The sequence below is a fragment of the Panthera pardus genome, unplaced genomic scaffold (genome assembly GCF_024362965.1).
Source record: "Panthera pardus isolate Hobbes unplaced genomic scaffold, ASM2436296v1 HiC_scaffold_17, whole genome shotgun sequence".
NCBI classification, from domain to species: domain Eukaryota; kingdom Metazoa; phylum Chordata; class Mammalia; order Carnivora; family Felidae; genus Panthera; species Panthera pardus.
In genome coordinates this window covers 17,655,187-17,667,234 of record NW_026526732.1, presented here as the reverse complement: position 1 = coordinate 17,667,234, position 12,048 = coordinate 17,655,187, and the positions used below count along the sequence as shown (strand labels likewise).

General features: G+C 44.0%; 1 protein-coding gene across 2 annotated transcripts in view; it reads left to right on the top strand.

The window, feature by feature from the left end:
- Nucleotides 1-10,006, top strand: part of UST (uronyl 2-sulfotransferase) — a 315,627-nt gene extending 305,621 nt beyond the window's left edge. For both annotated transcript variants that reach the window (XM_053904397.1, XM_019425021.2), the window contains one exon: nucleotides 9,591-10,006. In XM_053904397.1, the coding sequence (XP_053760372.1) occupies nucleotides 9,591-9,685 (95 nt within the window). In that variant the 3' untranslated portion in view covers nucleotides 9,686-10,006. The remainder of the gene's footprint in view (nucleotides 1-9,590) is intronic.
- The last annotated feature ends 2,042 nt before the right edge of the window (nucleotides 10,007-12,048 follow it).

The following is a 12,048-nucleotide window of genomic DNA, read 5'->3' as shown; positions in this document are numbered from 1 at the left end:
AGCAGAGGAACTGGTCTCCAACTAGGAGAGAAGCAAGCCTAAACTCACAGAACCCTCGAACTGCCATGGGGCTGGGCGGCCATCTAGCCCTTGTCCTTTTTTTATACGTAAGGAATTGAAAGTCCAGAAACGGGTTCCTGGGTGGCTCAGTCGGTTAAGTGTCCGACTTCGGCTCAGGTCACGATCTCACAGTTCGTGGGTTCAAGCCCCGCATCGGGCTCTGTGCTGACAGCTCGGAGTCTGGAGCCTGCTTTGAATTCTGTGTCTCCCTCTCTGCCCCCTCCCCAGCTCATTCTCTCTCTCTCTCTCTCTCTCTCTCTCTCTCTCTCTCTCTCTTAGAAAATAAATCAACATTAAAAAAAATTTAGAACAAGGCAAAAAAAAAAACAAAAAAAAAACCTCCAGAAATATACAAGATTCAAATACACCACATGCTAAGTTTTGCCGTTGAGGGTTCGATGAATTTTTGAATACTGAACAAATCAGAACGATGATACCGCCAAAGTCCCTCTACCGACCTAAATCTGGAATGGAAACGATAAGGCACATTCAACCACCCCCAGTGCCACCCGCCACACTGAAGCCATCTCTCCCTGCAGCTCGCCCGGCTGTGGGGCCTGTGGGACCCCCTTCCACAGAGGGAGACCCTAACTAAGCACTAAGTCCTCCGGGACAGATGTCAAAATAAACCTGTTCCCTCTGAGATTTTTCTCTCTACTCAAAGGACAAAGAGGGCTTCTTATTTCTGGATTTGAGCTCCATTTTGCCCACCGCAGATTAGAGAGTTGTATTTTTCCTAAAGGTAAAATGAAGATTCATGTTCTGCTTCCTCTAAGGAGCTTCAGAAGGACCTGCCTCAAAAACTAAAGTCAAATACAGCTCGTAAAACTAGTTGAAGTCGAGTGCAGACATGCCTCTGGAAAACCCGAGCTAGAGAGTAACCAGGCCCTGAACGCTCCCAGGCCTCTTCCCTCGCTGACTGCTTCACTCACTGGAGAATTCCTTTCTGCGTAGGGCAGGCTTGGCTCACGGCGCCCGGCACCGCCGATTCCCAAGGAACACCCTGGCCCACAGATGTTCATGGGTCACAGAATTGTGAACTGACCACTGGTGCACTTTGGATTTCAACGTGTAAACATGGGGATTCCCTTTAAAAAAAAAAAAAAAAAAGGGAAGAGAAAAAAAAAGGAAGGGAAAGAAAAATCACCGTGCAGAGGAAAAATGTGAGCTAAGTTTTTCCTTTGGAATCTTGGCGTGTGAGTTTAGCTATCTTCAATCTGGCTTTCGCCAGACACTGTATGCTTTGAGCAGGCATGGAGCAATCTGCCTTACGCTGTGCTGCCAGAACATTCAGACTTGACCTGTAACATGCCTCCTATTCCAGTCGTGAGCAGAGACAGCCGGGAGGTCGGCCACGCAGGACGCAGCACGCTGACTGTGTGGTGCAGCTAGAGAAGCGGCTAGAACCAGGAAACAGGGCTGTTGACTGACTCGGGCAAGCGCTGTCGACCAGCAAAGTCCCTGAAATCACGTCCCAGCTGCTCGACTTCATCAGGCGCTTTACTAAATCACTTGACCTCTCCATGCCTGAAGTCCACCCAGCTGGAAAATAGGAGGTCCACTGAAGCCCAAGAGTTGCTTCTGGAATGGACTTTGTCCCACCCTCCACCCCCATCTGCTAAGAGACTAAGAGCCACAATCCATTGGGGGCTGATGAATGTTTGTTTTCTCCATGAAACGCTGCGTCCTCAACAAGAGAACCTACAATTACACATCATTGTAGGTCCGTTGATGCCCCCGAAACCCTCATGACTGAACGTGTTGTCACCAAACGTACCAATGAGTCCATGGACAGCAGCACTTCTGAAGTGTGAATGGAGCCAATAGGAATAGGCACATTCTCGTGGACATGAGTCAGTATTCTTGTCATGTGCCATCATCCAAGACAAGCCACTGTATGGACTTCCAGTTTTCTCTAACACTCCCTTTGAGAAGAGTTTGTCGAGCTGTGACTTATCGGAATCCCCTCAAACTCACCGCTTCCGCTAAATACAGGCATCTTCTAACTTCCTCAAAGCACCCTGTGTCTCTGTGATCCTGTTTGTAATAAAGAGCCTAAAACGTCCACATCAATTAGTACAGGTAGTGCACAAGAAAAGTTGTATTAAAAGTGGAAAACCCCATAGGATGGGGCACTGTGCTTTTTGCAGTCTTTCACGTTCTCACGATGGCATCAGTGCTATGACGTTTTGGGAGAAGTCTGGTAATGATTGCGTGGGCTGGCGATGCATTCGCCACGGTCGGTCCTTCTGACCCCATTATAGGACTGCCACTCTCGGACTCTGAATCTGTTGCGTTACTAATGTTTCGCTGGTCACAAACTTCTTTATAGCCACCCTATTGGCTGCTTGTATCAAATACCATTTCCTTTCCTCCTCTGGCTTACTTTCCTATTCGTTCTCCATCTTCGACTGAAAGTTAATGAAATTCTCATCCAGGGCGTATTCGTTCCCAGAAGATAATTCACAAACCAGGTGTGTGGGATAGGCATGAAAAAAAAAATCATGGTGTTAGACAATTTGGGAAATGCGTTAGCTCTAAGTATCACACGGTGGGGTTTTAAGAGCACACTAAGGGTTTAGAAGAATACTGAAGTTTTTAAAGTCAGTTTCTCTTTGTTTAACCCCACATGTCTCAAAACGACTTATCATGAGAGCCTAACTAAGACCCGTTAGGGGCGCCTGGGTGGCTCAGTCGGTTGACCATCCGACTTTAGCTCAGGTCATAATCTCGCGGTTCGTGAGTTCGAGCCCCACGTCGGGCTCTGTGGTGACAGCTCAGAGCCTGGAGCCTGCTTCAGATTCTGTGTCTCCCTCTCTCTCTGCCCTTCCCCCCGATCGTGCTCTCTCTGTCTCTCAAAAATAAATAAACATTAAAAAAATTTTTTTTTAATTTTTTTTTAATGTTTATTTATTTTTGAGACAGAGAGAGACAGAACATGAACGGGGGAGGGTCAGAGAGAGGGAGACACAGAATCTGAAACAGGCTCCAGGCTCTGAGCTGTCAGCACAGAGCCCGACTCGGGGCTCAAACTCACGGACCGTGAAATCATGACCTGAGCCGAAGTCGGCTGCTTAACCGACTGAGCCACCCAGGCGCTCCTAAAACAATTTTTTTTTAAAAGTAAGACCCATTGTGGAACTAGTGTTTTTGGGAGATTACACTTTAAGAAACATTGCTTTAATATGTCATTTTTTTCCCCATTGGAAGAGTTACTTTCCTTCCACTATGGTTCGATCTTTGGTCTCCCAGTGGTCTCTGTGTCCTGCTTGAGGAAAATATATTTACAGATGCCTAATGGTTTGATAAATAGAAGGCAGGGGCCGATAAAATATGTAGTAAAATAATTAACAAGGAACCGTCTTTAATTTTTGCTTATGCTCCTTAATTACATCCCCTACTTCATGAGAAAGTGGCAACTCTTTTTAAAGCAATTTTTACATACTTTTAAATATTTCTTGGATGCCTCGAATCAATTCAGTCCTTCCACGAAGATCGGTGCTCAAATCAGTTTGGATACAGAACACCTGCCCCATTTCGTCTCCGATCTGTGGTTGGTTGTGCAGTAGGGAGGAAACGGTGGCAAAATGGAGATCTCAAGTTGTTCAGGTAAGGCTGGCGGCTGGAGAGAAGAATACTGGCTCCTGAGCTTGAGCTCAGCTTTTGCACACTGGGGTACCTGTGTTGTTCAGTACACTAGGGGGAGCCGGAGCCATAACAATTTACTCAGGAAGTCCCAACGTCTTTCCTAGCCTGATTTCTCTCCCACACCTGCTTATTTTCCTCCCATGCTTTAGAGGAGTGTGGCCCAGAAGGAAGTCACGGTTAGTGTATTTAAAACACAACGTGCACATTGGGGCACCTGGGTGGCTCAGTCGGTTAAGGGGCAAACTTCGGCTCAGGTCACCATCTCGCCATGCGCGAGTTCAAATCCCGCATCAGGCTCTGTGCTGACAGCTCAGAGCCTGGAGCCTGCTTTGGATTCCGTGTCTCCCTCTCTGTTCCCCAGCCCCCCTCGTTTTCTCTCTCTCTCTCTCTCTCTCTCTCTCTCTCTCTCGCAAAAATAAATAAACATTAAAAATTAAAAAAAAAATCACGCAATGTTCACACTGTCCGTCGATTCATAGGGTATTATCTTTCCCAAGCCGTGTGCCATGCTTTCATGTTGTTGCCCTTGTTTTGAAATTACGATAGTGTTTTTTAAATTGGTCTTCATCAGATCACCCTTCCTGAGTGCGTTGTATAATTACAGCACGATTGAAGTTCCCATTCGGTAATCAAGAGTTGCGTCACGCGGTCATCATAACCCTCAAGCAATAAACACCACCACCGCAGCCGTAGCGGTGAGGACGAGGTAGGTACAATGAAGCAAAACAAGGATGTAGGAAGAAGAATCCCATATCGCTCCATCAGCAAGGCAGTGCAAACTAGGCAAAGATTCAGATAAACCTCAGTTCAGATATGCTTAACGTACAAAAACTTATTGCCACGCGCAGGAGCTGAATACGGAGGTGAGAGGTGGGTGAAGACTTGAACGAGGAGGTTTCATGTGGAATTTGTCCCCCTCCGGGGACAGTGGAATTTGTATAAAGAATACAGGGCCGATCTAAAGCACAAAGGAAAGCTGACCTTTCAGTAGGCCTACAAGAACAGTATTGTACCCTGTTTGTACGATAGGAAATAAAGACCCCCACGGAGGTTAAATAACGCGCCTGTGGTAGCCCAGTAAGTGACAAGGCCGGGATGCATATCCGAGAAGGCCGGATAAAACTGAGCCTGACTGCCAAGGATTTGGGAAGAAATTTTTATCTTATGCTGAGAATGGTGAGGAGCCCTTAGTCCTTTCAGAATAGAAAAGAAACACGAGGAAATCGTTTTTCTTTTTCTAAATCCATTGGCAGGTGAGCAGACTATTCTCCCTCTGCCCTCCCAGAGCTCTCCTCCTTTCACTACCCTTCTTCGCAGGCTCCGTCTCCTGAGACACTGAGCCCTGCCTGTGAATTATGTCACCCGGGCTCCCTGCCTACCGCCTTTTAGCTGGCTTTGGCCGGTGGGTGGCACACAGAAGATGGGGAACATCTGGATGGAATTCTGCCTCTGACTGTATAATGGGTGAAGGAATGCTGGGCAAAACCCTCGTTAGTCATCACCATGTGTGCCCGGGGCGTGGACGGGGGCTGGGGAAGAGACTGGAGAAGAAGGACAGGAGACAGAACTTAAAGATGGCCCCAGGAATGATTTCAACCAATGGAAAATAGTGCCCGCTACAAAGGTCCTCCGTGAATGTTTGAGTTGAATGGACCCAAAGGAGCCAAGGGAAAATATAGCATTAACTCAGGTATTTCCAGCTGGATACAGATACAAGTGATATAAATGACGGAGTGAGAGAGCGATGGAGAGGGCTGCCCTAGCGGGCAGAGGGGTTCCATTTGAGATGTGTGGGTGTGTTGAGGCCAGCGAGCCTGGTCATCCCTTCCTGGATTTCACTGTCCTCGGAGGCAGGGTTCCTAACGGGCATTACATCGATCCCCTCATCCCTCTGTGTGGCCACAAGAAGCTGGGACTGGGTCCCAATTTCCCCCCAGTTGACATCAGCATACTATCATACAAATCTAGTCATATTTTAGATGCGCCATTATATGAGAAAAAGGTTGGGAAGGCCATTTGTAGTTGACTACCCAGAATACACAGAGCTCCTGGTTTTGATATTTTTTCTTAAAACAAGTCTTTTCCTTCAAGCCTGCGGTTTCTTTTCTTTTACACTAATTATTCTTTGACTTCCAGGTAAGCACATACAGACACCGGAGCACTGGTTCACCATCAGTAAGATGGCCCGATTAATTTTTCTAGCAAAGATGATGGATTAGACACCTGCCTATCTTAGACGGCTTCAGACCGATTTGGGTGGAAAACATAGCAAAACTGATTGATCTAAAAGCAGATCTCTGATCTCAGGCTTATGAGCACCAGCCCTCAAACAAACTGGCCAATCATATATCCCAGGAAGAGTGGGAATCATTTATTGGCATTCTCACACTGAAAATTATTAACCTGTACATCTAGATTCTCCCTTTCAGTGAAGTGATTGAAAAGCAAAGGGTTTCCATAGTTATAAGTATTATTTAGTATTGGCCAGCTAAACTCTGATCAATGTCCAGAATGTATAGTTCCAGACCATGTTTTAAAACGCTTTCAAAAACGTTATATCAACTCTGTGGATAGACAGCTGGAATAGATTAGGAAACTGAAGCTCAAGGAGGCTCAGATAGGTTGCATAGTGGCTGAACTGATTCTAGAATCCTCTGATTCCTTTTCTATTCCTCTTGTATAGGAAATGCTTTTCATTTTCTTTCATTCATTTCCTTCATTTTCCTTCCTTCATTTCATTTCCTTCCTTCCTTCCTTTCTTCCTTCCTTCCTTCATCCATTCATTCATTAGTTGTGTTTATCACATAATAATTGCAGGGTTCTCTTATGAGTTGATGGCAACATAGCACTTGAACCCTTAGCCTGAGAGTTTAATTGAACATAATAGAAAACAGCTCCTCCCCTCACTTGGGGCATTTCTGAAGCTCTAATTCCAGACACAGGCCTTTCATGGGGAGATTTGACTGGAGTAAGACCTATATTTTATCTGGTTTGATCTTTACCATGTTCCACTTATTACTTCAGAACAAATTTTAGTTTCAAGAAATTAAGAGAAAAATGATTCCAGAGATAAACTGGGTGGAAAAGAAATCTAAAAATGTCTCCTTTTCGGGGCGCCTGGGTGGCTCAGTGGGTTGTCAAACTTTAGCTCAGGTCATGATCTCACGATGACCCACGTGGGGGCTGTCTGCTGTCAGGGCAAAGCCCGCATAGGATCTTCTGTCCCCCTCTCTCTGCCCCTCCCCCGCTTGCATGTTCTCTCAAAAATAAACATTTAAAAAAAAAAAAGTCTCCTTTTCATTCCTTGTAAATTAGTGTCCAAGTCCTGGGGGCAGGGCTTAAGAGTGAGGAAGGAGAGGGGGAGGGCAGAAGGCAAAGGTACCCTAGGAATCAGACTTCCCAGGCTCCTCCCTCCCCCACTCACCTCCCTTCCCAAAAAGACTGCCCCTCATTTCATCCCTGGGTTTCCAGGCACCTAATCCACTTGATGGTCAGGTGAGATAGGAGACATTTGTGTTTTCGTTGTAACTTGCACTGGGGCTGTTGTTAGCAAATCCAGGCCTCTAGCTATTTTCCTGACTCCGGCCAGAACACTAACCCAAAGCCCAGAAGCACTGCGAGGGCAGAGGCAAGTCAGTGCTGGTTTCCTCTTCTATACAGAGACACAGACCCAACAAACACCCCAGGATCTCAGGGACTACAGATCTCTGTCTTTCCATTATGCTCTCTTTTCTTGTCTTCTCTTTTTTTTTTTCTTTTAAATAGAATAAATTAAAAAATGCTATTCAAAATTAAAGTGATTTCACGCTGTTACCCCAAATATGTCTCTATGATCCAGTGAATTGACAGGATTTACGTTATATTGTACGAGTGAGCATAAATCACAGGGGAATCTGATTTGGGGATGAGGAAGGGCTTTAAAGGCAAGCACAGTGGGAGAAATCACGAAGAAAAAAGGAATGAGAATCACTGAGGTTCCAAATTGAGTCACAATTTAAAAATGAAGAAATACTTGTGGCAGAAATGGCATAAAAAAAGATTGAAATCACTATATATATAAAGAACTTATATAAATCAACAAAAGGAGTAAACGTGCAAAGAACATATTCATTCTCAAAAGTTAGCTCTGCAAAGGCTAAGAAATAAGAGGAAGTGTTTATTTTCATGAATAATCAAAGAAATTTGAAGTGACATTGAATATGACATCACTGTTGGTACTTCAGTGACAAACTAGGTTAAGTGTGCTAATGCATGGGATGAACAGAGGGCATGATGAAATACTCTGCTGATGGGAATAAAATTGGTACATTCCTGAAAAGTAGTTTAGTAATTCGTATCAAAACCCACAATAAAATAAACACTGAGATTCTAACTAGTTTGAAAGCCCTGCCTGCCAAAAAGTGCTGATTTCATAGCTACAGCATCAAATCCCAAATCTAGAATCATCTAAAGACATCAGGCATGTCAGATCAGATGACTCAAGGTCTCCCTCTAAAATACCGTGCTAATGATATCTCTCAGCTTCCAAGAAATGTGAACACAGCTTTTACTTGAATTAGAGTTTGTACGTTACAGTATGTCGATTTTTAAAAAAATCTAGTCTCATTATCGTATGGTCGATTTCGACGTGAACTCAAAATTCTTTCCCTCTGGCTTTACCACTCTAACCAGCCTCCCAAAGGTGGAACGGGCTCCATCATGACCTGCTTCCCACATATCTGCAGCAGGCCATTTCTAAAACTCAGTAGAAACACACATTTGCCAATAGAAAATACAATTTTCCATAGGATACAGATAAAATGGATTTGAAGCTGGAGCTTTTTGCTTGGATGAGTTATTTTGTAGTTAGGCAGGTCATTTTAAATTTCACTGTGTCAAATATTCCTCACATAATTAAGCCATGCCCCGGTATTTCTAACTACTTTCATTACAGTTGAACATTTGTTGAAATGGAACTCGCTGTGTAGCACACAAACCCCTCTGTAAAGTTGTTTATTCTTGTAGAGTATCTCTAACAATTTGCTCAGATTTTCTCTTTGGCAGTGCTCACATATCTTCAGGTTGCCAAATTAATGCAAGGATTGTTTTCTAGCTCATTGAATCAGAAAATACGTTTATCTTTCATTCACTTGTAAATTCGTTACCCCGAGCATCACATTCATAAATGAGAGAAGTGACCTATCATGTTTATGGTGATAACCAGGGTTTGGACAATGCCGTTATTGTTTGTTTCTACATGGAGCCAAGAAGACAAGTTCCACCTCCTAAATGAACAGAATGATCTGGGGCTCTGAACCAAGAACCTCCATTTGTCTCTGCTTTTTGAACTCCCTCTGTCCTGCACAAGGTCAGACACCCAAAGCCAGCCGCTTTCTGTGTTAAGACATATTGTCGATTTCTTTTTTTTTTCAATGTTTATGTATTTATTTTGAGGGAGAGAGAGCATGAGGTGCAGAGAGAGAGGAGAGAGGGAGAGACAGAATCCCAAGCAGGCATCACCGTCAGCATGGAGCTCAACGCGGGGCTCCGTCTCCTGACCACAAGATCATGACCTGAGCCGACATCGAGAGTTGGACACTCAACCAACTGAGCCACCCAGGCGCTCCTGTCGATTTCACTTATTTTACAACTTGAGTCCAATTTTATTCTTGAGTACTTATAAATATACTTTTGTTAATTGTGTGGACTTGTTGGTTTCAGGTGCCAGAAATCCAGCTCTAACCAGTTCAGACAAAAAGGAAATTTGTTGGAAGGGTAAAAGGTATAAATCAAAGGAAGAATTGAAAACCAAAATGCAAGAAGGACTAGGGTGAGCTGGACTCAAAGGCAACTGAACAGCCAGGAACTATGAGGTGTCTCTCTGTCTCTCTCTGTCATTGCAGACCAGCAGGAAGTGTGTCCCCTGCCCGGCTTCAAAGCTTCCAGACCTCACTCACAGCTTCAGTCACCACAAAGGAGCTGGCTGGCTCCTGGCTAGTTACAGTTCAGAAAAATCTTGAGGAGAGACACTGATTGATTCCACTGAGTCAGGCCCCCACTCTTGCACCAACTGGAAGATCAGAAGGAGGATTCCCATAGATCACATGATCCCAGAGACTGGTAAATGTTGTGAATGAATAGCCATCCGGAAGAGTGGTCACTACTGTGTCTTTTTAGATTTGTTTTTGAGAGCTCTGCCCAGTAGTTCCATAACTGGTCACAATAAACAGCTACTTTTGTGAAAATAAACTGGTAAAAATTTTATTTTTAGATGTGAAAGTGTAACAAATTCAAAGAATAAAATTAAATCACAATCTCACCACCCAAATATAAGTACTGTTTATATTTTAGTGCTTATCTTTCCAGTCATATATATATATATATATATATATATATATTCTTTCCTACATGTAATGTATCACTGAGATAGTGTTAGGTGTACAATTCTACATCCTGTTATTCATTTAAATGTAAAAAGAATACTCTTAATAACATTTTATACCTATAAATCCCTTTAGGTCAGGAATCCATGACACCAAAAGATCCATGAACATCTCAAATTTATATGCAAAGTTCTTACAGTTTTAAGCGTATTGATGTGTATTTCTCTTAAGAAGGGGTACATGTTTTCACTAGATTCTCCAAGTGGTCTGTGACCAAGAAAAAGGTTAAGAGCCTTCAAGTTTCCAAAGCATTTCCACATAAATTACAATAGACTCATAACTGATGTATATTTCACGTTTTACTTTCTACTAGTCTCAAGTGACATATAGGCTCATGACACGCGGCAAATTATAACTTGCAAGTGCATGAATTTGTATCCAAATGTGCAAGCCAGATCCTTAGTTTGTGGGTGAGCCTAGCGGGCACCCAGCATCCCAGCTCAGCAAAACTCCCTTACGCCAACCTCAAGGCTAGAGCTTGTGAATGTCACCACAACTTGTTTGTATACACTGTGGGGGTTAACAACGGAGGGAGGCTGGCAGGCGCAAGGAGCAGAGCAGGGGAGCCATGGCTCTCTGGAGATGAGATTATGAGACAGGATGTAGGCTCTGAGGAGTTTTAGATATTGATGGTGAATTCCAGAGGCATGCGTAGAACTGACAGGTCATTTTAGCCCAAAGCCACTTCGCCACCTGAATCATTGGGCACTGCGCTCGGAGCAGTGAGACTTCAGGGCAAGATCATTCGATAGGTGACAACTAAAAGTAGATTTTTCAGGAAACTTACCAAGTTCACCTCTCTCTATTAAACTAAATAGCCAATTAAAAAAAATTTTTTTTTAACATTTATTCATGTTTGAGAGACAGGGTGCAAGCGGGGGAGGGGCAGAGAGAGAGGGAGACACAGAATCTGAGGCAGGCTCCCGGCTCCGAGCCATCAGCACAGAGCCCGATGCAGGGCTTGAACCCGTGAACCATGAGATCATGACTTGAGCCAAAGTTGGACGCTCAACCGACAGAGCCACCCAGGCGCCCCTAAATAGCCAACTATTATTCAAGTTTGCCCTCCCTGGTGAGTTGTATACAACTTCAGTGGATTTAACCCCTCAGACCCATCTTTGAGTTCTCACTTGGCTGAACTTAATGGCCGGTGGCCGACTTTGCTCTTCACGTTGTGCTGCCTAGCTCTCTCTTCTGCCCCGCAGAAGTCCCATTCTCTGTTTCCAGGCACTGTTTTATCTTACTCTTTGTTTTCCAACACATTTGTGGGGCTTCACTGAGATACCTTTCACCCTCAACAAGAATTACATACACCACTCAAACTTGCCTTGGGTCTGGCGTCCCATGTTAGCCCAGGGGAGCACAGGTCAAGGGTGAATGAACCCAGGCGGCCACTGTAATGGCTCATCCTCAAGAAAGCCAGCTCCTCTCCGCGTGCTTTGTATCAAGGCATCTGCTATTTAAAATGCCTCCATTCAGCGCCTCCATTCAGTTAAATCCATTCCCCTATTTGCCATATTGTTAGGTGATGGTTCGTCACAAACTGTCATTTTCCTCAGAAATGTGAAGATCCATTTCTCAATTATAAAATTCTATTCAGTTTCTCCAGATTAAACTCTGTTTCTTATTGTTTGATTCCCATGCAGCACATATGAAGCAGAATTTAGAATTTACCTTAATGAGTGGAAAATATCGTTGATCAAAATAGGTTCTTTGCTACACAGAAAGCAACTAGCCCAAAAAACTAAGAAAACCCAGTAGTGACAGCTGGGAATTATCAGACCCACACTATATTCTAACAACTTCTTGTAACTTCATCCTGATTTTCAGACAGCCTCCCCTGGACCTTCATTTCTCATTTTTTGATGGTACAATTTTACCACATCCTCACTGAAATGCTAAGAGTAATCCTGAAATT